The 26982-nt window shown below is 36.7% G+C and overlaps 1 protein-coding gene and 1 non-coding gene across 2 annotated transcripts; both read right to left on the bottom strand.

The window, feature by feature from the left end:
• Positions 1 to 1674: 1674 nt before the first annotated feature.
• LOC110751319 (T-box transcription factor, putative (DUF863)) lies at positions 1675 to 8246 on the bottom strand. Its single transcript, XM_021951762.2, has 4 exons — positions 7661 to 8246; positions 5761 to 5996; positions 4669 to 5485; positions 1675 to 4206 (listed from the first exon to the last, which is right to left on the bottom strand). The coding sequence occupies exons 2-4, from the start codon at positions 5992 to 5994 to the stop codon at positions 1991 to 1993; spliced, it is 3267 nt and encodes a 1088-aa protein (XP_021807454.2). The 5' UTR covers positions 5995 to 5996; positions 7661 to 8246; the 3' UTR covers positions 1675 to 1990.
• A 6269-nt stretch (positions 8247 to 14515) lies between these two features.
• TRNAN-GUU (transfer RNA asparagine (anticodon GUU)) lies at positions 14516 to 14589 on the bottom strand. The gene has a single exon. It is a non-coding gene; the product is annotated as a tRNA-Asn (tRNA).
• Positions 14590 to 26982: the final 12393 nt, after the last annotated feature.

The raw sequence follows: 26982 nt of genomic DNA, 5'->3' as shown, positions 1-26982 counted from the left end.
TGTCATGAGATTCTTCATTTTGTGTTGTGTTAAACTTTAATTTGCCAGCAAGTAAGAATACCTCCTTCCAGATAAGGAGGGATCAAATGAAGTTGGTTAATTACTTTATTCAACTTCAAGGATACAAACAAACAGAAAGGATCCTCATACCCAAACCCAATTATAGAAAATTAATATACATAAAGATAAGGTTCATTTCTTTTTGTAATTTAATTAGTCTTTTGAAAAGGATGATAATATAAATATGTGCAGGGGGAAGAGAGAGAGAGAGAGAGAGGAGAGTGGGGGTTGGTGTGGAATGTGATTGGTGGGAAGTTAGAAGGAAGAGTATCTTTTTTTATTATTTTTGTTTGTTTGTACGACACGTGGGCACATTAATTACAATGACACATTGAATAAATTCAGATTGAGATTGTGATTTGTAGGTAGAAAGGGAGGTAGGTAGTCGTTGTAGCACCAAATCAAAACTCACTCTCAGTCCACATACACCGACAGTCCCATCCATTCATTCATTCATTCAGGTTGGTTGCCAGATGCTCTGCTCATCTAATCATATCCGATTGCTGCCACGTGTAGTACAACCCTAAGATCTTCTCCTTCTCTCCCGTGAAGCATATGACGTGGAAATATTATACAATGACACTTATGTAGGACCCATGTAAAGACTTGAACTCTTATTTTTTCCATGAGTGTGAAATTATAAATAAATAAATAACCCAATTGGAGAATCAACTTTTTTTTTTAAATATGGTTAAGTCAAAATCCAAAGATATAAACCAAACAGGTTTCAAAAGTACAACATAAATATAAAAAAAAATGGTAAAAAGCTAAGCTGCAAATTGTATGCAATCGTTTTATTTCTTTTGGTTTCTTAATGCAGAGATTTTAACTTTCCATCAACTTTTGAGTAAAAAAAAAGATGATTAGGGAAGGTGGTTGGATAAAGTAATGGGTTTGGCAAGATTGCATAGAACACGGCAAATGCCAAAGACAGCTTCTTTTCTTTGCTGGCTTTCTTCCTTTTGTCTTTTAATTCTTTTGATTCTTTGGGTCCAGAATATTTATCATCACCTTTGTCAATGCAAGTAAAAAGAAGCTTATTGGTGGGGGCATGTTTGGCCATAAAACCATCCCAAATTTCTGCAAAAGGATAGACAATGAACCAAAAACCGCTTTTTTTGATTCACAAAGAAACAAGGCACATCATGTGGGTACGTGGAACCCTGTCTTACATTACATGCTTTCTTTCTCCTTATGTGGCAACAACTTCTTGATCCACCATCCATCCTGAACTCAGATACTGAACCATTTACGTGCATACTGCTGGCCATGAAGTTTTAAACAAAGCACGTTTGATCATTTTTTTAGCTCAAAAATAGAAATGAAAAGAATGTACAAGTAGATTTGGTTATAAAAACTCATTCTCTCACATGGCATCTTTAATTTGAGTTGGAGGGCTTTTATTTTTATTTTTATTTTCTGATTTGTACTGGGTTTGCTTGAGCTGTCTGTGCTGTTTGCACAGGACATGTCTACTGCAGCATGGATGTATGTTTGTACTTTTTCTTAGTATATTAGCCAATTCATCAACAAAAAACACACTCAGAGAGGGAGAGAGAGAGAGAGAGAGAGAGAGAGAGAGAGAGAGAGAGAGAGAGAATTTGGGGGATCAGATTAGATTCAGAAGCAGCATATTCACATATGAAATAATGATAAATTCACATCTGAATTCCCAGAAGACTGACAATGCATACGCAAATAGAAGAAACACTGGTATCTATCCGGGAATAAATCATGCAACATTATTTTTGAATAATACAAAGATGGCACCACCCAAAGATAGAAAATCAAGCCAACCCAGAATTTGGGCTAAGAAATGTACAGAGGGCAATCAATTCCCATGGCAACCTCAAACCCCCGAAGCCATAGAAACAACACCCCAATTTGCTCTATAGAACTCAATCAATAAGTTAAAGCCTCTTCACCATGTTTAGGTTAATGGAACTGATGGAGGATTGCCTGCCGGGCATCTTTGCCTACGGGGCCTTCTGGTAGTCTTACCCCAACCCGTCAGGCTCCTATCTTCCAGTCCCATTTCGGTATTATTAAGCTGCTGTACCAGCGGAGTGCAAGCTGGGCTAGTTGCCACGGGGGGAGAGGGACTCACCACTGCTCGTCGCCTGCCTCTACCACAACCGTTTCTTGTTGAGTTTCTCCTTGTCAGTCCCGAATGCCATGCATGACCTGTTGCCCGCATCAACCCTCCAAATGTCTGAAGATCTTCTGTTACCTCATGCCTTGACAAAGAAACAAGACCAGGAAGGATATCCCTTTGGAAGTCCCTCCGCTGCCTCCCTCTCCTTGACTGGCCTTTTCTGGGCTGATTTGCTGGTAATGTGTTTCCTGTTTCTTCCAGCTTTAAGTCTTCTGGAACCAGAGGCTTAGGCATGTAATCTTCTTCCTTGGTCTCTGTCAGTTTCAAAGTCATGGATTCAAAGTAATCGAACTCTTCTGATAAACATTCCTCATTATCTCCACCATCTTTCCCTCTCAAAACAGTGTCAAACTTGCTCTCAAGATCATTCCCACAAATAGAAGCAATCTCCACAAACCACAGAAGGGGGTCAGCTGAAGAAGCTTCTGGTGGATCACAAGATGATTCATTCATATGATTGTGAGGACCAGATGATGAGATGGAAACTATTGCCTCTGCTGCTACTCGCACAAGTTCATCTTGAGGAGGTTCAGCTGTGTGTTGTGGCAATGCTAAGGAGATTTCTTTCTGCTTTTCGGCAGATGTTTCTCCAGGAATAACATCATCATCAGTCTCCGGAACAATGGGGGCTTCCAAATCTATCTCTACTGTAATCTTCACACTGGTGCTTGGAACAGAAGGTTTCAAAGATACTTCATCATCGCTGATACACGAGTTCAAATCAATGTAATGTCTGAAACTGGCAACTTTTGTATCTCTTCCTTCTTCTACAACTACAATTTCTGCTACATTTTTTCTGGCCAACTCAGGAGCTGAAGGATCACAAGGCAAGTTGATATCCAGTTCTCTGTTTCTCCTGGTATTTTCCCCTCCTCTCTCAGATGGATGAGACATAGACACAGAAGGGGAGGTAAGGGAAGAGGACTCATTCTTAGAAATATGAGACTTCTCAAAAATGGGAAATCCAAGAAGTTTTCTCTTGCATGGGATGTCACCTAGTTCATTCCTTCTGGCCTCAACATCATTTCCAGATACAACAGATTTTATATCCTGAGCACAAATTTGATTCAAATCCTTTCCAACTTCAATTTTATTGGATGAATTATTCATAGAAGATTGAAAGAAACCCCGCTCGCCAGTCTTTGAAACTTTGCCCACGTTGGAAAACTCATTCTTAGAAGCAGGCTTAGCTCTTAGCCACGGAAAAGCTGCAAGATGGTCCTCATGCTTTTGTTCTCCCCCTATGATTTTAAGACCCTGCTGGAGTATTTCTTCATTAGATGAGCTGTTCGAAAGAACTACATTCAAGTTTACTTCCCTTCCAGACTTCACATCCAAGCAATTTGAACCCTTGGGGTGCGTTGTTGAACCATGACTCATCAACTGTTCAGGGCCTCCATTATGATTGTTGCTGCTGCTCTGATAGTCACAGCTGAGAGAAGGGAAGCGAACTGGCTCCTTAGACCCTGAAGAGGAACCATGGTGAAACCCATTTTGGTATGGCACTTCACTCCCAGAACCTTGGTTAGAACTAGAATGGTTGTTGAGATACCACCTATCTCCAAAAATCCCATTGCTCTGAACTGATGACTGGGAACTCTTACTCAAGGTAGCAGATGAGTTAAGACAAGGGTGAGTTTGAATTGATATTGACTTCTGGCTTAAGCTACTGCCTGGGTTTTCCCAAGATGAAACCGAGTGTGTCCAGGACTTGGCCAAATCAGAGGAAGGAAGAATGGGATATGGAGTGGGCATATGAGAAGCCGCGAAAATACTTGGATGCTTACTATTGGAAATTTCATGACTTCTTTCGGTATTCTCCACACCACAAACTGTCCTCTCTCTCCACAAATCCACCTTGCTTCTATCGGTCAGATAGAAAGTGGGTTCATGAACATTGTTAATAGAAACTTGCATTGGCTGGGATGATACAGGCAACCTCTCTGTCTGGAGACATTCGGAAACAGTTTCAAGGTTGCTTTTACTTTGCCCTGTAATACAATAGCAGATAGGTGAAGTTAACTTTTATAATGGAACAGATCTTTAACAAAAAATGCTGCATTCTCAATATAGACTTCTCAATTTATGGCCTATCCAAATGGCAACATAGCCCATAGCAGGCCTGCAGATTCACCAACTACATCCAAGGTCAATTATGAAAGAATGAGATGATCCCGCAGCTCAGAACACTGACATTTTAGTTGTTCAAGTTAATCCTTTGCTTCATCTCTTATATTTCTGATAAATTTTGTCGTTTTCTAATACATTCATATTTATAATTTTTAAACAAACTAGAATATACCAAAATTGCACATATCAATCTACAAAGCCTTCCAGTGAACGAATAGGGAATAGAAATTTAATCAATTACTAAAGCAAAAGAAAAGTAGGGTCAACGCAGATGTCACAAAGGACCAGCTTAAGTTTAATCAAATTTCATGCAGAAACAATACCTGCAAGAACATGGGAAAACCACCCTTTTCCACTTCCCTTGTTCTCCAATTGTGAGTTGTTCTGGACAACATTATCACTTACATAACGAGGGTCGAGTGATATATCCTTTGGCAAACCTAGAAGCTGCAACCTTGACTTAGCAGCCAGATCAGGACGTTGAATCTTTCCAAGACAAGAGTCATGGGCCAGATGATAATCATATGCTGAAGCATTGGTTTCTTCCAATTGAATAGGCTCATTCAAGTCTGCCAAACCATTTCGGCTCCTCGAACATGAATCAGATCTCAAAGCATCTCCTTTGCAATCTGTCTTCCCACCATTGCTGGAAAAGAGCTTTGTACCACCCTCAAGTGCTGTTTTACAACCTTTATTTGGCTGACAACTAGGCGTGCCAGAAACTTTCTCATCACTGAACTGCTCCCCTTCTTCGGAATCGATGTACGCATCAGCTGGAAGTTGAAGATCAAACATTTTTTTCCTCACTTTTGTGGGTCTTGACTCCATCACCTCAAGATCTTTAGAACTAATCCCATTTTGACTTGGAAACAAACCATTTTTGGGGATGTTTCCTTTTACGGCATTAGATTGAGAATGGATACCTTCAACACCTGGAATTGATGGGCCAGCATAAACATTGTTTACCAAAGGAAAGCTGGAACCATGCCATTTACGAGCATCTTCAGATGTAATTTGAGATACTAAGGGACTTGACGACAATGATGTCTCCATAGGTATCTGGTTTCTATGTGGTTCTTTCCTTTTGATATCATCCATCAAGTCCCTTTGAATTCTGTACAGCCGGTGAAGTTCAAACACCTGGAAGAAATGAAAGTCCATAAATGTTCAAGTGCCTACATATCGAGTAGAATAATAAATAAAGCAAACAAGGTTCCTGAGGGGTCAATCAGATTATACCAAATTAAGGTCCTCTAAATATAGAATTGAAAAAATATACAAAAAATGCTCAATTGATAAAATCACTAAGAATTTGTTAAAGGCTGAGAGATATTGACATGAATTGGATTATATTAAGGCATCTTGAAGATATATGACATTATACTCACAGAACAAATAAGAAACTTGACGAATACCTGATTCTTGAATATGGCCTCATGCTCAAGCATTGTCCGCTTGACTACATCCTTGTCATACCCTGGATAAGCATCAGCAGTGGCCCTTGGCAAGAAGCCATTGCAATACTGCCTGTTTGACAATGTTTTATCTCCATAATATACGGGCCAGCTACAATTGTTAGGATCCTCATTAAGATCCCTCACTGAGTAATACCCTGGCAAGTAGCTATTACACTGCATTTTTGTTCCCATTCCTGCAAAAGGAAACCAGTAAAGAAACATTCACGTGCCAAAATTAAGACATACCAAACAGGAAACTGCTGGACCATAGAAGGGCAACTAATATCAAGTACATGTAAAGGAAATGGATTACAGTTATATACAAGAAACAGAAATCCTCTGTGTAATATGACACACTAACCTAAATAAGTAAGATGCTTAGACTAGTTAAATGTTGCATAAGGAACATTTCAATAGATGGTTAATGTTTACTGGCTGCTAAAGTTATCATGCACTAAGAACACAAAGGTGAGGAGTTATCATATGCAAATCAGCACAAGAGTCAATTGTATAGCTTAATTTAGTTTCTCTGTGGCTAAATTGAGAACCTAAAGCTTCTTCAATCAAATTACATGGATTCCATGTTCTCCTAGAACTGTCAAAGCAGGAAAAGAATCCCTCAACGATCAGAATAATCCAAGTGATTGTTACACGAAAAGGCCACTAGGCATTCCCAACTATTGTATACTATAGTTGAAAACTTGACAGTGCCTGAAAATATGAAATTACCGGTTAAAAGCTACTATCCCAAGTCTGTTTTACAAATCATCTCACCAATATGGAAAATTTTGCATGCTTGAGAGCCTCAATAATTTTACTGGGCTTAAGCCGAAGAATTAAGTAAGCTATTATCTAAAATAGTTCTAAAGAGAAGCAAATTTAATGAATGCTCCTGGCTCCCTCGCATTCGAGTGACTTTGACTGCTATCTCGAACAAAATTCAACATACTACTGCTAAATGCGAAGGAATCCACATTTTTCATTGACTGGGGAAATCAACAACAACTTAAGGAACTGTGCCAAAATGGGACATGCACAGAGTTTCACATCCTCAAGTAGCAGACTTTATGGCTTACTTGGAGATGTAAACCAAACCACCCAATTGACAAAACACACGCAAGTGAACACTTAATTATGATTTCCAAATGAGAGAGTGTCATCTATGATCTAACTAGAAGCCATTGGGTTTAAAGGGTATGGATCCAACGAAGGTGGAATCATCCCATCAACAGAAACCTTCATGAATCAGCAGCAACAATAAAAACTCCCCTTCAATTTGAAGTCTAATGAATGTGAGCTTTGAGAAAACAAAAGAGGTCTTTATTTAATTCTTAATGAAGTAGAAATATCCTTAACTGATGCAATTCGAAGAAGACACAAGAAGGCCAAAAAAGGTGAAAATAAAATAAGCAATAAATAAGGATATGGTTTTACCATATCACCAATATAGAGCGAAATTTGAGGGTGGAAAGGCCAACTGACTGGAACTTTTAGAAATCTTATGATCGAGAATGAACTTTGCAATAAAAATTAATAAACAGATCTCGCCGGTTACAAACAAAACTAACAACAATTTGCAACTATGAAAACCCAGAACCTACAGTAACAAATTCTGAAATTTCCCATCACAATTTTTTAATAGCCAACAAGACCAATCAATACAGAAGAGAACCACAAAACTCTTTTTTTCAGTAGACAAGTTGCAATGAGGAAACAAATGCATAAACCCAAATATTAGAGCCATAAAAACCAACAATTTATCCAAACTTGATACTTAATTTGAATACCCAATTAATCAAATCACCAAGAAAAAACTATCTGAAAATCAATTTACCCAGAAAGCAGATGAGAATTTTACCTCAGACCCACATCCTATTATCACCTCTCCTCAAGCATCCGCTACAGATTTAATCATTCAGCAGAAGCTTTCACATCATGAAAATTCAGAGTCCGAGCAGGCTCACACTACGAAAAGAGCAAAGCAGCTAAAAACTATATTGTGTATCTAAAATTATACAAGAAACAACTAAGTGGGTGCTTTTGCAACACCATTCAAGAAGCTTAGATCGTCATCAGGTTGAAGAAAAGGAGGAGATTTCGATCTGCTGGGCCACTCTCTCTCTCTCTCTCTGTATCTCTCTCTAAGAAAGAAAAGCATAGAGCTTTAGAGAGAGAAAGAGTTTATTTTTTTAGAGAGAGATCCCAGATAAGAAATCTTCACACAAACAAACGACCTTCTAAGAACAGTGACATGAAATTTGTCAACATCCGGTCTCTTTTTATTCTCTGCTTTTTCTTCCCTTCTCTCTCTTATATTTATTTTTCCCAATAAGTACACAAATAATTTATTTATGTGTTTTTGAAGAAATGAAAAGAAATGGGCATTTCTAGATTCTCTCCACCCTCCTTGCTTTTGGTACAGATATTAAAAAATAATACTAAACAACTCTGGTAGACTGATATCCAGATATTTAAAGAAATAAATAAATTTAAATAAATTATTGCATTAATATAGGCAACGCCTGCATTACTGCAACAGCAGCGAAGCTTGACGATACAATCTTTCTGAGCCCTGGTTGTTAAAAAGACTCGTAATTTAGCACAAAGCACTCAAATTTTTCCAAATTAAGTAGTGTTTAATTGGTTAATACACACAGCAGACAAAACGTGGGTCCCCTGATACTGTGGCCAGGATGAGGTTTCTTGAGTTGAGAGGCTTGGGGGCAGGAAGGAAACAAATGCCCTTCTGGGTAGCTTATAATTACGGGAATGGGATTTGATTCTTCTGTTGGGTGTTGATTGGCTGATCCTCTGTTTCTGTAACAAGCGAGTCTATTTGTCATTTGCGACAACACTGCGAAACTGTACCTCGTTAGAAAAGAAAAGCAGATAATATTTATAGCCTCCACCACGTGGCTTATTTTCCGGGACATCTTAGATCACACGATGAATGCCAGGTCAATTAGAATGTTTAATCACTTTATTACCAGCAAATCATACTTTTTTAAGCACCTTAAAACCTCGTCCATTTCCACGTAATTATTTTACCAAACTACTTACTCTTTTAATTTAATAATAACTATCCACAAACTCTATTTATACACAATTTACCAAACTCTTTGAAATAACTACTCTATATTGAATTGAAACTCTTACCAAAACAAAATTGTCCCGTTGATTATGGTTGGTTATAATAAATCTTCACATATGATAAATTCAACAATTTGATCTCTAACTATATGTGAAAATAATTTACCAAAGGATCTTGACTTGCAAATCAAAAGTCTCATATTCGAACCTTCATTTCACCTTGATAATAATGTGCATGTGTGTGAGAAACCCTCCTCCGTCTGTAGTTTAGACTATCGCTTGTACTAAAATATATATATGAAAATAATTTTTTTATGTGTGAGAATATTAACTATTTATCGGTTCTTTTTTAAAATTATTTACAATCGATAGGATATTTACAGGATATTTTTACAACGAGTCAACACATTCCCAACAAAGCTATACCACCACAATGAGGCTAACTACAACTAACTAAATACCCAAACATGTGATTCGAATATGAAATATCTCTAACCAAGTGGACACAAATAGCACTAAACCAACTCAAAAACTATATCAGTTTTAAAAAACATAATTGTCCAAAATTCCCAAAAAAAAAAAAAAAAAAACCAGTAGAAAACAATTGATGCTTATTAAAATCATGGCCTCATTGCCCTAGACCCAGCTAATTAGATGGACCAGGAATCTTGACCAACGAAAAAAAACATATGATATGGGCAAAAAATGACAGAAAATATTGTAAATGGACAGGAAAATTGCAACTTAAAAAATATATATAGAAAGAAATGAATGTATATTTAGAAACGTCAATCAAACAAAAGCAGCAAGTCTCCGGGACCGCAAAACACAACCCAAAAAGGCATCAGTTGATAGTCTGGGCAAAGCAAACAATGCATCCCAATTTTGGACATAAACTAAACATGGTGCCCAACTCAAGTAACCCAGATATGGCGGTTCAGTTGTCCAAACAATGTTGCCTTGGCTTCCCATGATCTGCTCATCAATCATAAGTGTTTTTTTTTTACTGTTTTTTTAAAAAACTTTTTTACTAAACTCACATACCCTGCACAGATGCTAAGACTCGAACCTATGACCTAAATATAGTGCCCAACATATATATGTCTAATCATAATTGGTTGTGCATCTCTACCGAATGTCTCATGATTCAAGAAATTTGAATCTACGAATTCTTCCTCTTTGCCAGACATGAAAACTTTTTTTCTTCTTATTATACTCATTGAGTCAAACTTCTTTTCTCATTCTCTTGCTCACTACTCATTATTATACTTATTAAATACCTCAACGATTTTTCTCTCATCAAAGATTTGCTTCTTTTCTCTTATCCCTTGTTTTTGACTAATCCACCCACAAAAAATTCAACGAATTATCTTTGACAGATGAGATTAGACCCCATAACAATGTTTATTTATTTATTTATCTTTAACTTTATAGGGTAGATTGAATACTCGTATTTTCCAACTAATGTAAAAGTTATTATCGATACATGAAGTCTCGAACATACGTGGAGCGCATGTTAAGAAGTTAATTTGTAACTTAAGAAAGTAGAGACAAACTTCGCTAATCCGTCCAACCAACTATGTCCACATGTCATTAAGCACATCAAATAACTGGTTGCCAGCCAAGTAATTGTTTAATCATTCTAGATATTTTTCCATCTTTCCCCAACGTTAGACCTAAACTGTGGTCCTTTATTTCCCATGGTCACTTTCATGGAAAATGTGTGAGGCTTTCCAATCCAACTAGTGGAAGATTTGGCTAACTAGATGTGAAGGCCCCACTAGGGTTATTGTGCATGAGGTCCCACAAATTTTGATTGACTCATACCTTTTATTAATGTTTGATTTTTGGTCAAGTAATGCAATATTTTTCATTTCCACTTTTTGGGTAATATTGTGAGAGAGGCACCAAAGATAGAAATGTTGCAGAAAAAAGCCCTTTCTAATTTCATATAAGGGTGTTTGATTGTACCAGTTTGTTTGTTAGAGGACCAATTCAATCAGATCTGACCCTCATAAGTTGTAATGAATTCTTCAGAGCTACTCTTCACCACTTTCAGAAACAGTTGCATAAGCCAACTCAGTGTTTTAATTTATTCCTTTGAATGGAAACCCCACCCTAAATTAGTTTCAGCTAGAAGAAGAATTAAAGCAACATGGATTTTGCAGAAAAACTTATGTAAAACGGGAATAACATTATTTTGCTATCTCCAGCCAGTCACGCATGACATAGTGTGATTGGCCGGAGATAGTAAAATAGTGCTATCCCCGTTGCACAAATGTGTTTCTCTGGATTTTACCACAATTGATTTACTCTGTGACAATCTTTGCTAAAAAAAACTATATAAAAACGCAGTAAAAAGTTTCAAGTTTTACTGCCACAAACCCAACCCCACTACTTATTTGAGCCATATTATTGATGAAAAAAACAAACGTAATTATCAAATTTCTAGATTGAAAAGGGCAACCCCATCCGTGATTTGACTGAAGGAAATATGGAACAAGGTTCTAGTTTCAAAAAGTTACATTTGCAATTAAGGGGTATTATCTATGTATTTGACTAAGGATACTGTTTGGCTCTATCATGTATGTATATAAGGATATTACTTGCCTCGTTACATGTCACACGGTGATTTGTTCATAATGAAACATTTCTCCTTACATGTACAGACCAAAATGTATTCCTGCACATACTTTGCCCAAATTGCCGTGTAAATACAACAGGGTCCATAAAACTTTCCTTTTCCTTTCTTGGGAAAATCCTCCCAAATTGGAGCTTAATATAAACAAAATTTCAACAAAACGCCAAAATCGTTTTTCTTTTTCCAATCTTGTTAATTAAGACTAAAAACAAAAAGTTTCAACCACCACAGGCTTTTCTTTTTCCTCTTTCGGATAACAGAGCCCATGGAGCTCATTATGCATATATAGTCGGGCTTGGACTTTTCAAGAATTGCCCCAATTTGGTACTTGTTGCATGTGCTTGGAAACCGAAAAGGATCTGAAACAGAAACCCTAGCTTTGTGAAAGGCGTGCCTGCAGCAAGAATAGGATGGCCGAAATACCAAATAGACAAGTCAGTGGGGGGGTTATTATTTGGCAAAGTTATGGAATTTAGGGTTTGGGACTGCGAAAGAATCCTGATGGGAAATTGATTTCTAAAGCCAAAATGAAACAAGTGAACAAATTATTGCAATTTCGTGATATGAAGCATGCCACAAAGTTGTGAATTTGTCACAGAGGAAAAATAGGGTCCTGTCCAAATAGAACACAAAAGTAATCATAGATTACGATATGTGAGGAGGTCACCACCAACTTTGGTCATTCATAAAATGTTTAGTTCTTTTCTGGATCTATAATTCAATGGGCACATGTGATCTAGTTGCACATGGATTTTTATTTTTTTTATTTTTTATTTTCCAAAAGAGAAGTGTGAACCATGTGAATATATGAAATTCAAAGGATGTGAAAGTTTACTTTATTAGATGACTTTGAGTTAATATAGGCCTGAAAAAGACAATTTTTTTTTTATATACGATTAGTGAGAATAGAGATATATCTTCTTCTAATCTTAAGATAACTTATCTCGTAAGTAACTTGTAGCTCAAATAGTTAAGAGTTTTTAACTCATTGCATTTGAAGCCTTGTGTTCGATCGAATCCCATTTGTAAAAATTAAAAAATAAAGATTTCCTCTTTGTGCCAAATTGACAATAGTAAAATATCAAATATGCCCTCATACTTCTTAACAATTTAAAATACAAATATGTCTAGTGATGGCAACAATGCAATCATATATGACAAAAACTACTTTGAAACTTCCAATTTTGCCATTTTTAATTATATAAGGTCAATATTCCTCACATATTTGAAATATTACAATTTCATTTCGCTTGTAAAAGACTACAATTATAAAGGGGTACATCACCTTCTCTTTACCCCCCAAAAAAAAATAAATAAATAAAAATCTAAGTAAATGTATAAAAAGTCATTTGCAGTCATATACTTACGGGATTCTTAAGCAACCGAAAGCATACTTATCAGAGGGACAAAACTGAGATTCCAACATTGTCCGTACATGTCTTTCTCTTTCATGCGTCCGAAATCTTGCGGCGAAAATTCCATTAAATCTCATCAAACTTAAAAACTCTCTCTCTCCTCTCTCTCTCAAATCCCTATGTCGATCTGTGTCCACGATTCTTGGGCTTCTAAACGAATTGCCTCCGGAAAGAAAACCCCTCACTTTGAGAAACAATAACGGAAACGCCATTGTCATAATGGGTTGACTAAGATGCCCCTGATGGGTCCCCACATTGATGGCATCTCTCATCTCATCGGGGCCTCGTCTCATCTAATCTAATCTAATCGAGTCCCTCGCACTCCTCCGTAGTCTAGTGTGTCCCCCTCTCACAACTCCCAAGAATCTGATTATCTGAGACAGGAGAGAGCAAAGCATCTGCTTTCCACTAGCTTTTTCAAGAAAGTTAGTCAAAACTATGCCCCAGCATTTACCATAATTGTCCTTTTAAGGTAATTTTCACTTGCACAATAATTCTTTCTTTAAAAAAAAAAACATTAGAGAACAGAAGTTTGAACGAGCTGATCATTCACAAGTGAGCATTTGGCCCAACGTTAAAAAGTGAGCGATTTTGTAACAACAAATTACACGCACGCGAGCAATTGTCGTTAGCACAACTCTTTAAATTGCCTAAATATAGGTCTATAACATTAAACAACAACATATCTTTTTAAATGAGAATTTGGTCAATTTAAGGCATGTTTGGGAGTGATTAAGAAATGGCTAAAAGCGTTTCTAATAGCTCTCCAAGTGCTTCTAGGTCATAAAAGCACTTTATGAAGAAGCGTCTATTAAGGCACTCCAAGTTACTTTACATGAATGAAGCATTGAATTTCATATAAAAATTTCAATATTTTTATAATAAAAGCACTTATGAGCAGAAGTGTTTTCTAAAGAGATCCCAAACAAGCCTTTAGTCTCCAACTAGTTAGAGGAGATCCCATATTCAAATTCATAGACATTATTCGACACAAGGGAGATCCAAAAATTGGTGTGAGTTACTATGCTATAAAGAGATCTAAGAGGTCATGTCTGTCAATTGCATGACTTTGTTTATTAATTTAATATAAATAGTGAGAAAAGCTAATTGGTAGGGATAGGATTTTATTCCCTTGAATGGGTCAGTTAAGGTTGTATGGACAGCCACTGTTTTTAAGAGCAGGATATGATGTTGAAGTGTGTTGGCCTGGCCATCTAATCTAAACCACAAGTTCACAACTCATAAGTCATAATGTTAATTCAATTACACATTTACACTTGGGTTGGTTTGGGTTGGTATATTAATGCAAAATCATTGGCTAAGGCTTGGCGTTCTACTCACACTATATTTTCCAATCTCACCTAATTCCACAACGTTTCTTGGTTTGGAATTAGGGTTGTGGCCTACAAAGTCAATGGAGCTCTCAAGCCTCTAAATTATGTAATGGAAGGCTGAGACAGAGGTTGGGTAATTGGGTTTGGGCTAGCTAATTTCTTCCAAAGATTCTCTAATCCAGGCCCAAAATCGATATTATCCTCTTTAATATGAGAAAAGTATAAAAAAGTCACGCTAGAAGGAGGGCTCGAACCTCCGACCTTGTGGTTAACAGCCACACGCTCTAGCCAACTGAGCTATTCCAGCTGCTTGTTGTTACCCCTTTACCTTTCTTATTTAAACTGACGTTGTGACCCCACCCACCTTACTGTCTCTTTCTAACCATTTGTATGGGGGATCTGTTAAGCCCAATTGAAAGCTGCATGGGCTTTTATTTGTTTGTTTTCTTAGTTTTCTAAATGAAACTAGTCGCTCATTTTAAGCCTCAGGCTTGTGCCATGAGATCTCCGAGGAAATGAATTTACATTAACAATTAGAAGGGATTAGAATACTAAAATCTCGAATGTAAGATTAGGTTAGTTGGTCATAATAGTAAGCTCGCTCATTTGCATCTGAAATCGTATGCCCTTATCCATAAATTAGAGTAGTTTATAAATTTTTTAAATAGGATAAATAATATTACAAGATACTATTACAACAAGCCAATCTACTCACAACAATTTACAATGAGACAAAACACCAATGAACAAGACTATACCACCACCAACTAGGTATCGAACTTCTCACAAATATATATTGTTCTTGTCATTCATGTGAGTCGAACTTGAGACCTCATTTAATCAAGTGGAGACACATATCACTAAACCAAAGTCTAATTAGCAAGTAGTTTATACCATATATTGTATAAAAAGATTATTAAAACAAAAAACATTGAATATTTTTTTGGGTACACATTAAAAATTAGGATTTCAGGTTTTCCTAAATTTGGATAAAGAAAAAAAAAAAGGATTATAGGTGGACTCAAGCATGGCATTATGGTTATTGTCGGTGCCACCGTGTTCAATAAAAGATGCTATTTTTACTGATCCACAGGAGTGGCAGTAGCAAAAAAGCTGTATCGTAATTCGTAGTTAATCATACAGAAGGACGCTTTCGTAATTTCAGCGTCATAAATTGTACGTTTGGACTGTTACCCGTATCTCTCTCAACTGAGACTGAGAGATAGTCTGAATGACGGATGCATGGTCATTTTCTTATTGGCAAAAACAAAAAGGACCGAAACTGAAACCGATGTGTCACGGGACCCACGCCCGAATCTATTTTGGTCCAATCACTGCCCTCCGCGTCAGAGAAATCATCTGCGCGGCCTGCGCGGTCTCTCCATCTCTCTCATCCTCCTCCACGTCCGGCTGTTGGCGTTATGCCATATAGGGCCCACCGCATCGATCAAACATCTCACTATGTGCGTAGGCCGCCCGTGTGAGTACAGTCACTATGATGTAATTATGGAATGTAGAACACCTACTCTACAGTGAGGGCTGGTACACCAGAAGATCTTCACCAAGACTTCTAAGAGCAATTTTATTTTTGTTTTTTTTAATTTCTTTTGTAAGCTTTAAACCCCAAACTAGCTAAGCAAAGCTTTTTTGAAATTTTTTTCTTTGTCAAATTGTCCTGAAACATTTTTGAATTTTTTTCTTTTTTACTTTTTATTGTCTACCACTATTTTTTAGGATTGTTTAATATTGGAAGTTAATTTCTAGTGCAAGCGATAATATAAATGACAGGGGAGGATGATTTCTCGCACACACACTACCATAACTAGGGATAGACACAATCCGGATTGGTTTGGTTTTACTCTCAAACCACAGCTGAACCAATAAGAAAATAACAATCCTGTTTGATTTGGATTAGCCTAAAACCATAATGAAAACCGAACCAATCCAAACAACTTGTAATCGGTTTGGTTAGGATTGGTTCAGCTGGTTTGTGCCTAACACAAAACCATGCATTTTTCAACCTGCTCTTACATTATAATGCTAACATTTCGCCATTATATCATTCCATTCCATCAAAGGCTAACACAACAACATTCCATTTAATCAAAGGCTGTCCAATGTCCAGCATGCATCTAAGTTCACAATTTCCATCAAAACAAACATTCTAAAGTTCATAAGAAATGAATACAAGATGATAAAACTAAGAAATGAAAGGCTGCCCAAAATACAAGTTCATAATTTCCATTTAATCAAAAGTTGTCTAGTTTCCAGCATGCATATAAGTTCACAATTTCCATCAAAACAAACATTCTAAAGTTCATAAGAAATGAATACAAGATGATAAAACTAATAAATGAAAGGCTGCCCAAAATACAAGTTCATAATTTTCATTTAATTAAAGGTTGCCCAGTTTCCAGCATATCCCCATACTGCACATAAAAGCAGTTCCAATCAACACAAATTTTAGGATACAAGATGATCAAAATAAGAAATGAATAAGAAAATTACCATAAATGCAAGGTTGTGCATCAATAGAGAATAAATCAGTGAATATGTGCGATCTCCGCATTTCTATATAAAAAATATACATAATCATATATTTAGCTTTAGCACAATAATACTCACACGTTATAAGCAATTAATCGAGAAAAATATATATACTTGACTCAATGGTTTCATAAAACTCCATCTCCTCAATGGTGGGCTCAACTTTTAAAGATATTGAAGTGCAGTTCAACCAATTTTGTGTACAAATTAAAGCCTCAACCATAGCAGGACTCAAGGAACTACGAAATGAGTTAATTGTTCTCCCTCCAGTGCTAAAAGTAGATTCTTCAATCAACACAAATTTTAGGATACAAGATTATCAAAATAAGAAATGAATAAGAAAATTACCATAACTGCAAGGTTGTGCATTAAGAGAGAATCAATCAGTGAAAATGTGCACATGCGCATTAGCATTTAATCTCCGCATTTCTATATATATATAAAATATACATAATCATATATTTAGTTTTAGCACAATAATACTCACATGTTATAAGCAATTAATAGAGAAATATATATATACCTGACTCAATGGTTTCATAAAACTCTATCTCCTCAATGATGGGCTCAACTTTTAAAGATATTGAAGTGGACTTCAACCAATTTTGTGTACAAATTAAAGCCTCAACCATAGCAGGACTCGAGGAACTACGAAATGAGTTAATTGTTCTCCCTCCCGTGCTAAAAGTAGATTATGAGGCAACTGTAGAGACTGGAATTGCAAGCACATCTCTTGCAATGGCTGCTAAAACTGGATATTTAGAAGCATTCACCCTCCACCAATTTAAAATATCAAATTGTTCAATATCTTGTTCTGTAGCATCCGACAAATATCTATCTATCTCATAAGATAAAACCACTACCTCTTTATCTTCTTGTTTCTTTTTCCACTTTTTCCTTCATAGCCGTTTTCCTATCACCTCCAAAGCTTGAGGAGTTAGAACTATCAGTCACTATGTTGCTGCGAATACTTGAGGATGTAGTAGAACTACTAAAACTTTGAGTTGGATTACTAATGAGACCTGTCTCGTACATCCCATAAAGTTTAAACAAAAGATCTCTCACACCAGTTGTCTTCTTAGCAACATAAGCATCATTTTGCACATACAAATCAACAATATGCATTGATAAATTGCCCAATTTATACCTAGGATCACGAACAACAGCTATCAACAAGAATTGGTTCACACTATCAAGTGATCCCTAATACTTGTTATATTTCAATTTCATATTTTGAGCCATATTAGATAGAAGAGGATTGTCTACTACACTCGATTCTTCCAATTCACAATCAATTGCAAATAAGTCATGAAAAGTAGTATGGGTTGTGGCATGCAAAGTGGCACTACACCTCAAAGTGAAGTCATAAAAACTTTTTAAAAACTTGACAAAGACAACATCATTTGCCCAATCCTCCTCAACTAGAGGCGTATTCCCTCTACCAAAGTAGCTTTTAAAATGCCTATCCTCATCTTCCAACCTAGAAAAATCCTTTTTAAATTTCAAAGCAGCTTCTAGCATCATGTAGGTGGAATTCCACCCAGTTGGCACATCCAAGACAACCAAGCCTTTACACTCAATCTTATCCTTTTCAATGCAAGATTTAAAAGTTTCTAATCTTTGGGGGGAAGATCTTACATACATGGCAGCATCATGAATACTCTTAACAAAATTATGTAACTCTTTCAAACCATCGGTTACAATGAGGTTTACAATATGAGCATAACATCTCATATGTAAGTGGACACCATCTAACAACAAAGCTCCATTCGGCCAATCCTTCATCTTACTTTGCAAATAAGATACATCATTATCATTTGCAGATGCATTATCTAGGGTAATTGTGAGTACCCTCTCTATACCCCAATTAATCAAACACTTCTTAATAAGTCTGCCAATTGTCCTACCCTTGTGATTTTGAATTACACAGAAATTCAACACACGCTTATGCAACATCCAATCACCATCTAGGAAATGTGCAATGAGAACCATACAGTTTATATTTTGGACAGACGTCCATGTGTCAGTAGTAAGGTAGACTCTATATGCAGCTAACTTTGCTTTCAAAAGTTGTTTTTCATCATAGTAAAGTGCAAGCAAATCTCTAGCAACTGTTCTACGAGATGGCGGTATAAACCTAGGGCATGCAACACTACAAAGTGATGAAACCCTTCTCCATCTATGAAACTAAATGGCAACTCATCAATAATAACCATCCTAAGACTTGCTTTCCTAGATTCGTCCTTATTAAATCTCGTTGCCCAAAGAGCGGTAATACTTCCAAATTGGTCCTTAGCAAAAGTTAGGACCTTTTGGTTTGAACTAGGTACCCTATATGGGTATTTTTTTTTTGCATAAATTAGTAATATGAGTTCTCAAACTTGATGTCCCATAAGTTGCTGGATCAAATTTATAGTCAGTAGTTTTGCAATACTTTCATATAACCTTAATAGGTTCAGAAGGATTTCCAGTTTGATATTGTTCAAAGTGATTCCACACCTCACTTGGTTTCCTAGTCGGTTTTCTCTTTTTATGGGAAGGTAATGGTGGAAGTTGATCAGATGCACCAGTCTGAACTTGAGAGGTCACAACCGCTGGTGCAGATTCAGTCATAGGTGGTAGTTGATTAGAAGCAAAACCTTCCTCCACCCTTTGGTTTACCTCCATCTATATAACTAGACAAATTGGACATTAAAAAATTGCACCTTAATTAGACCAATTGCACCTCATCATGAACATTAAATAAATTAGAAGAACTCACCATCGTTGGCACTGAGTTAGCTTCATCCATTGTTGGTACTGAGTTAACTTCATCCATCGTTGGCACTGAGAGGAGCACGTTTGAATCAATGGAGGTTGAAGCTGGAGAATCAGATATTTGGCAAGCAGAGAGAAATATGATATTTGGCAAAAAAGAAAGAGTTGTAATCTAAATGCAACTTGATCTAATAAATTATCAAGATAGGATATAAAAAGAATTAAGACACCCACAACTCATGTAGACAACAAATAGAAAAGAAACTGAGTTTAGAAGGTGAAGCTTCAACATCGTAAAAAGTCCTAGCATTTATCTCTCATTCTCCCACCATAAACACCGCATAGCACACAAAGGGGCCAAATTCCAAACATCACTGTAAGAATGTCTTCTAAAACGATGATTCCAACAATAAAGCACATTACCCACAGACTGGACCACAGCCCTATCCAGTCAAGAGAAAAACGAAGCACCCCAAATTTTCAGCAACGTAGTAGTGTAAAGAAGTAAAGAAGATTATGCACTGTCTCGCCACTAGCTTTGCAGATTAATCAATATATGACATTTCCTCAAATTGGGTAAAATTTCATAAATACTTCAAATTAACTGCAGTTTTCCCCATAACAATGTTTTCTTGTTATAACTTATTTCATTCTTGAATTCTTTTAAGTATTCCCAATATCCCTCTAGTTCAAAGCTCTTTTTATGATACAACACATCATATACAATAATTTTCTGGTTAATTGCTAACTTTCAATTTTGAACTTCTCAATATAATATGATCATATATATAGATAAACCCACTACTAAAAGTTCATTCCAAGAATTTGAAATCAGAACATCCATCAAAAGAAAAATGTGTAGACAAGCAGAAATAAAATATTACAACATACACTTCTTCGGGTTCTCAAACATCAATGAACTGTGCGATGATGACGATGGTTGTGCGACGATGACGATGGAGGTGCAACGCCAACTAGATTTCTGCGATGTGAGAATGGGTTTGATTGAAGCAGTGGAGGTTGTGGTGGTTCAAATCAATGGTGGCTTCTCTAGGGTTGAAGTGGGTTGAGTGAGGCTGCGTGTTCACGAAAGAGGAGCCTCTGAGATGAGGTTTGAGTATGAAAATAGGTGGTTTCGAGTCTAATTCAGTGCGGCTGGTTGTACACTAACCCTTCTAATTAGCTACTCAACCATTAACATATGTAAATGAATATATATAAATATATAATTAATTAATATTTAAACGGTTTGATTCGGATTAACACAGTTTTTCAAAGCTTAAAACTGCAGCTAAACCAAACCACTCCGGTTTGGTTCGGATTTTAAAATTGTTGACTTTTTTAAAGTCAGATTGATGCCCACCCCTAACCATAACTCCATATGGGTTCGAACCTAATACCAGTAGTTTGCAAGTCAAGCCATTTTCCACTAGGCTAGACCCCATTAACCATTTTTCATACATGTTAAATTATTCTAAACAAGAGCTTAATATGTATGAAAAATAAAACAAGTGCTCAATTATTTATGGTATTTGAGTTTTTTTTTTGTCTGAGTTAGTTCTAACCATATCCTTTTTTCTTTTTTCCAACCTTACAAAATCCATTAATTTAGGCAATAATGTAGACTAACTTTGCATAATACATCTTTGACCTTGCATCCAGACCCACCAAAAAAACAAAACCTTGAATTTCAACCATTTGCCAATGCAATATATATATATATGGAAATAAATGATGATTAAGACAGTGACCATATGGTCCTCCATAACACATGCAAGAAATCCATATGCATTTGGTCTATAGGACTTGTTTTTGTAAAATATCAAACACACGTTTTGGCTGAATTACAAAGATAAGATAGGACTCCTCCTTTAAGAGTTTATCTTTATCACAGAGTTTGAAATACAAAACCATTCTGAACAAACTATCAAACTTTCAAACATACAACTCAATCATGATTTTGAATTCAAAGCTAAGGATAGCCTTGGACTAACAGTTTTTACGTCTCAATCAAAGTAATATTTTCTCACCCTAAACCACACATCAATTTTTTTTTTTAGGGTCAATAGTTGTTTTATTTTTTTAGTTTTAGTATTATGTACTTGCCTTAACTCTTTCGTATCTCCTCCCTTTTTTGTTGTTGTTGTAGTCAAGAAAAACAAAAATAGGAAAACTAGACATTACCAAACAAACCCTAATTACTTTCATGAATCTGCGACAATGCCGAAAAAAAAAAGGAATAAAGAAAATACATCCGAGGAGCCTTAAATCACAGTCAAGCTGCAGTGAGAGGTAGCAAATGTTAGCATACACAAATTGTTATTCTGTATGTAAGGTTCAAATCTACAAACAATGGAGTTGGAAATCTTAAGAAGATGAAAGTTTCAAGAGAGAGAGAGAGCTTGAAGAAGAAGCAAATGAATTACTTGCTTTCATTCACACGCACCCTGTGCACATGTAACCGTTGGGAATAGTATATTACTTCATTACATCATTCAAATCTAGCCATCCATTCACCTACCCTATAAGATAGTGACATATGGCATAAACTATCACTTACTCTAAGATTACATCTTAGCTGCACACTTGGACTATAATCCAAGGGCTGACATTTAAACTAAATTCAACTCTTAGTTCTTATAACATTTCAGCATATACACTTATAAACCAACACTCCCTTCTAAGTGTTGTGCTGAAATTACTCCTAGAGCTTCCCTCAGGAATTCAAATCGATCCCTTGCTAAAGCTTTGGTGAAGATGTCTGCAATCTGTTCTTCAGTTTTGCAGTATAGCAGATCAATCTCACCATCTTGAAGTGCATCTCGGATGAAATGAAATCTTCAATTGATATGTCTGGTTTTGTGATGATGAACTGGATTCTTTGATATGGCAATGCCTAAAGTGTTATCACACAGCAGCTGAGTTGGTTCTGCTTGCTCTTCTCCAAAATCAGAGAGCACAAATCTCAGCCAAATGGTTTGTGCAGTGGCTTCTGCTGCACTGATGTATTATGCCTCTACAATTGAGAGAGCAACACTGCTTTGCTTGATTGAGGCCCAAGAAAACACCCTGGAACCCAGATTAAAAGCATAACCTGATGTGCTTCTCATGTCATCTTCACTTCCACTCCAGTCACTGTCACAATAACCAATCAACATTGCACCTTTTCCTTTCTCATAGGCAATACCATAATTCACAGTGCCTTGTATGTATCTAAGAACTCTTTTAGCTGTCCCAATATGCTTCTTGGTAGGATTATGCATGAACCTAGCCAATAAGCTTGCTGCAAACATGATATCTGGCCTACTTGCAGTTAAATATAGCAAACTCCCCACCATTTTCCTATACAAAGTCTCATCTGCTAGATCAATTCCATCTACTCTTGAAAGCTTCTCATTCACAGCTAATGGTGTTGCAATAGATTTACAATCCTTGAGCCCAAATTTTTCAAGTAAAGTCTTTGCATACTTCTTCTGATGCAAGAAAATGTAAGTATCTATCTGCAATACTCCAAGACAAAGAAAATGATGAAGCAATCCTAGATCAGTCATCTCATATTGTTTCATCATCTGATTCTTAAACTCAGTCATCATTTCCTCCGAGCTTCCTGTGTAGATAATGTCATCTACATATAGTGACACAATGAGAATGCCACTGTGAGATGTCTTGATATACAGTGTAGCTTCACTTGGACTTCTATGAAAACCAGCCTTTGTAAAGTAAGAGTTTATTTCTTCATACCAAGCTCTTAGAGCTTGCTTAAGACCATATAAAGCTTTCTTAAGCCTATACACTTTATCTTCCTTGTCTTCTATCACAAAACCAGATGGTTGGTCTACATACACCTCTTCATTCAACACTCCATTTAGAAATGCTGACTTTACATCCAACTGAAATAACTTCCAACCTTTCTGTGCAGCAAGGGCCACCAAGGTCCTTACTATATCAAGTCTTGCCACTGGAGCAAAGGTCTCATTAAAATATATTCTAGGCTTATGAGAATAGCCCTTTGCAACCAACCATGCTTTGTTTTTCTGCACAGATCCATCCATATTCAATTTAGTCTTATAGACCCATTTGACTCCAATGATTGGTTTATCAAATGGTCTATCAACCAGCTCCCAAGTGTTGTTCTTCTCAATCATGGTAATTTCATCTTCCATAGCCTTCCTCCATGATTCATCCTTCACAGCTTCTTCAAAATTTTCTGGTTCTATAATGCACAGATTGCACTTCTCATACACTTCTGCAATACTTTTGTACTTGAGAGGAGTGTGATCAATATCCTGTGGACTTGTCATCCTTTCTTAATCACAGATATCAGTGCTTTAGCTGGGCACTTCACTTACTTCACATTGTGCTTCAGAATCACAAGAACTCCCTTCATGCCCTTGTTCTCCTTCTGATACTTCAGTAATCTGAATACTCACACTTCTTTCCTTCTGTGCATTCCAATCCCAACATACATCTTCATTGAATACAACATCTCTGGAAACAATCACTTTCCCAGTTTCAATGTTATATAGTCTATATCCCTTCTCACAACTACCATACCCCAATAAAATGCACCTCTTGCTTGCCAAATCCAGTTTCTATCTCTGTTGATTTGGCACATGAGAGTAACACAATTAACCAAACACCTTTAGATGCTTAATTCCTGGTTTCCTCCCACTGTATGCTTCAAAAGGTGTTTTCTTAATCAAGGCTTTGGTTGGACATCTATTCAGAATATACATAGAGGTATTGACTGCCTTAGCCTAAAATTCAAGTGGAATTTTCTTCTCTAACATAAGACACTTAGCCATTTCCACAATAGTTCTGTTCTTTCTCTCTGCCACACCATTTTGCTGAGATGTGTATGGAGTGGTGAGTTGTCTTTTCATGCCTACATCTTCACAGAATTTATCAAACTCCACTAAAGTGTACTCTCTTCCTCGATCACTTCTAAGCTTCTTCAACTTATAACCACTCTGTAACTCCACAGTAGCTTTGAATCTTTTAAAGACACTAAGAACTTCAGACTTGTGTCTTAAAAAATAGACCCAACACATCCTTGTGCAGTCATATATGAAAGTGAGAAAATATCGATTCCCAGCCTTTGTAGTTGTCTACATTGGACCACAAATGTTACTGTGTATAAGCTCTAGAGGAGTTGATGCTCTAGTAGTAGCTTCCCTTGGAAATGCCTCTCTGCATTGTTTATCTAGAACACAACATTCACACACTCCTTTAACTACTTTGATTTCTGGTAATCCTACCACCATTTCTTGTTTTTGCATCAACTTCAAACTGCTCATGTTCAGGTGTCCCAATCTTCTGTGCCACATAGTAATAGAGTGGCATACACTCACCTTGTAGGCAATGTGTATTCCAGACTACAATTTCATTGGACAACTTCGATTTCCTCTCATTTGTACTCTTGCAACCATGTTGGAATATGAACTGTCATCATAGATCTCCACCTTGTGATCTCCAAACACCAAATAGTAGCCATGCTCCATCATTTGACCCACACTGAGCAAATTTTCTTTCAGTCCATGCACAAGCATAACCTCCTTGATGTATCGCTTGCCTAGTTTGGTTTCAACCACAAGATTCCCTTTACCAGTCACTTCAATAAGTTGTCTAGTACCCATTTCAACCTTTGCAGTCTTGTCAATATCAACAAGTAGATCCTCCCTACCTGTCATATGATTACTACATCCACTATCTACATACCATACATCATCATATCCTTTTACACTAGTATTAGTCTTATTACTAGCATAAAACATAGTTGGTGTAGATTCTACCTGAGTGGCATAATTGAGTTGTTGCACTGGTTTCTTACTATTGCAGTCCCTTGCAAAGTGACCAAACTTGTCACAGTTGTAGCACTTTGGCTTGCCCTTAAATCAACACTCACCGAAATGCAATTTGTCACAGGGCTTGCAAGGATTTCTAGCACCATTAGTGGATCTGTTATCCCACTTTTTACCTTTTGCCTTCCAATTCTTCTGGTCCTTAGCGTTTTGATTTCCAATGAACTTAACTGGTTTGGAATTCACACTAAGGCTAGCAAATGCTCTCTCAGTTTTGTTTTCAGAATGCCTATCTAGCCTTAACTCAAAACTCTTCAAAGAGGCTACCACTTCTTGTACCTCAATCACATTCAAATCCTTCGAATGCTCAATAACAGAACAAATGGAGTCATAAGTTGATGGCAAACTAATTAACAACTTTAGAACAACCCTTTCTCAAGATAATTTCTCTCCATAGCTCCGCATTTGATTTATTAAATCAAACAGTTTTGTAAGATAATTAGAAAGTGATTCATCATCTCTCATTCTTGTATATTCAAACTCCCTACGAAGACCTTGTAATTTAACACTTCTAACCTGTTTATCACCATGGTATTCTTTCTGTAGAATGTTCCATGCGCCTTTTGAGGTTTTTTCATGAGAGATTCTAGGAAATATCTCATCTAAAACTGCTCCCTGAATAAGTCCTAGAGCCTTAGCATCCTTCATGAGTACCTCTATGAGAGTCATATTCCCAACACCACTTGATTCTTCTTTTTCTTTCTTCTTTCCATCAGATTCATCAGCCTTCTTCAAATATGTGCTATCAAACCCTTTTTCAACCAAATCCCACAACCCATGAGACTTGAAGATGGTTTTCATCCTTATACTCCAAAATTCATGGTTAGCCATGTTAGACTCAGATCACAAAAACTCGAGCTCAATTTCGAGTTTCTCGGTAGCTCTTTCACAGATCCAAATGCCCAGTATCAGTTGATCAAAATTGGCTCTGAGGCCATGTTAGCATATACAGACTGTTATCCTGTATGTAAGGTTCACATCTACAAACAATGGAGTTGGAAATCTTAAGAAGATGAAAGTTTCAAGAGAGAGAGATTTCAGAGAGAGAGAGAGAGAGAGAGAGAGCTTGAAGAAGAAGCAAATGAATTACTTGCTTTCATTCACATGCACCCTGTGCACATGTAACCGTTGGGAATAGCATATTCCTTCATTACATCATTCAAATCTAGCCATCCATTCACCTACCCTATAAGATAGTGACATATGGCATAAACTATCACTTACTCTAAGATTACATCTTAGCTGCACACTTGGACTATAATCCAAGGGCTGACATTTAAACCAACAGCAAACGTCTCCCATTTCCTGTAGTCAAGAAAGCTGATCTTGGTCCTTGCCTAAATACAAGATCACCATATTCTTACATATGTCGAATCATTTAATTTTTTGTTTTTATCAAATGGAATTTCATCAAGAGCAAGAAGTTGTGCTTTTGTTGCTCAATTGTGTCACGGAAGTTTGAACCAGAGAAGAGGATCAAGATGGAAGAAAATCGACTCGTTGATCTTTAGTTATTGTACTTGATACATATATCA

Source organism: Prunus avium, chromosome 1 (assembly GCF_965620075.1).
Source record: "Prunus avium chromosome 1, drPruAviu1.hap1.1, whole genome shotgun sequence".
NCBI classification, from domain to species: domain Eukaryota; kingdom Viridiplantae; phylum Streptophyta; class Magnoliopsida; order Rosales; family Rosaceae; genus Prunus; species Prunus avium.
Note: the sequence above shows the minus strand (reverse complement) of the source record. Positions and strands in the feature narration are given on the sequence as shown.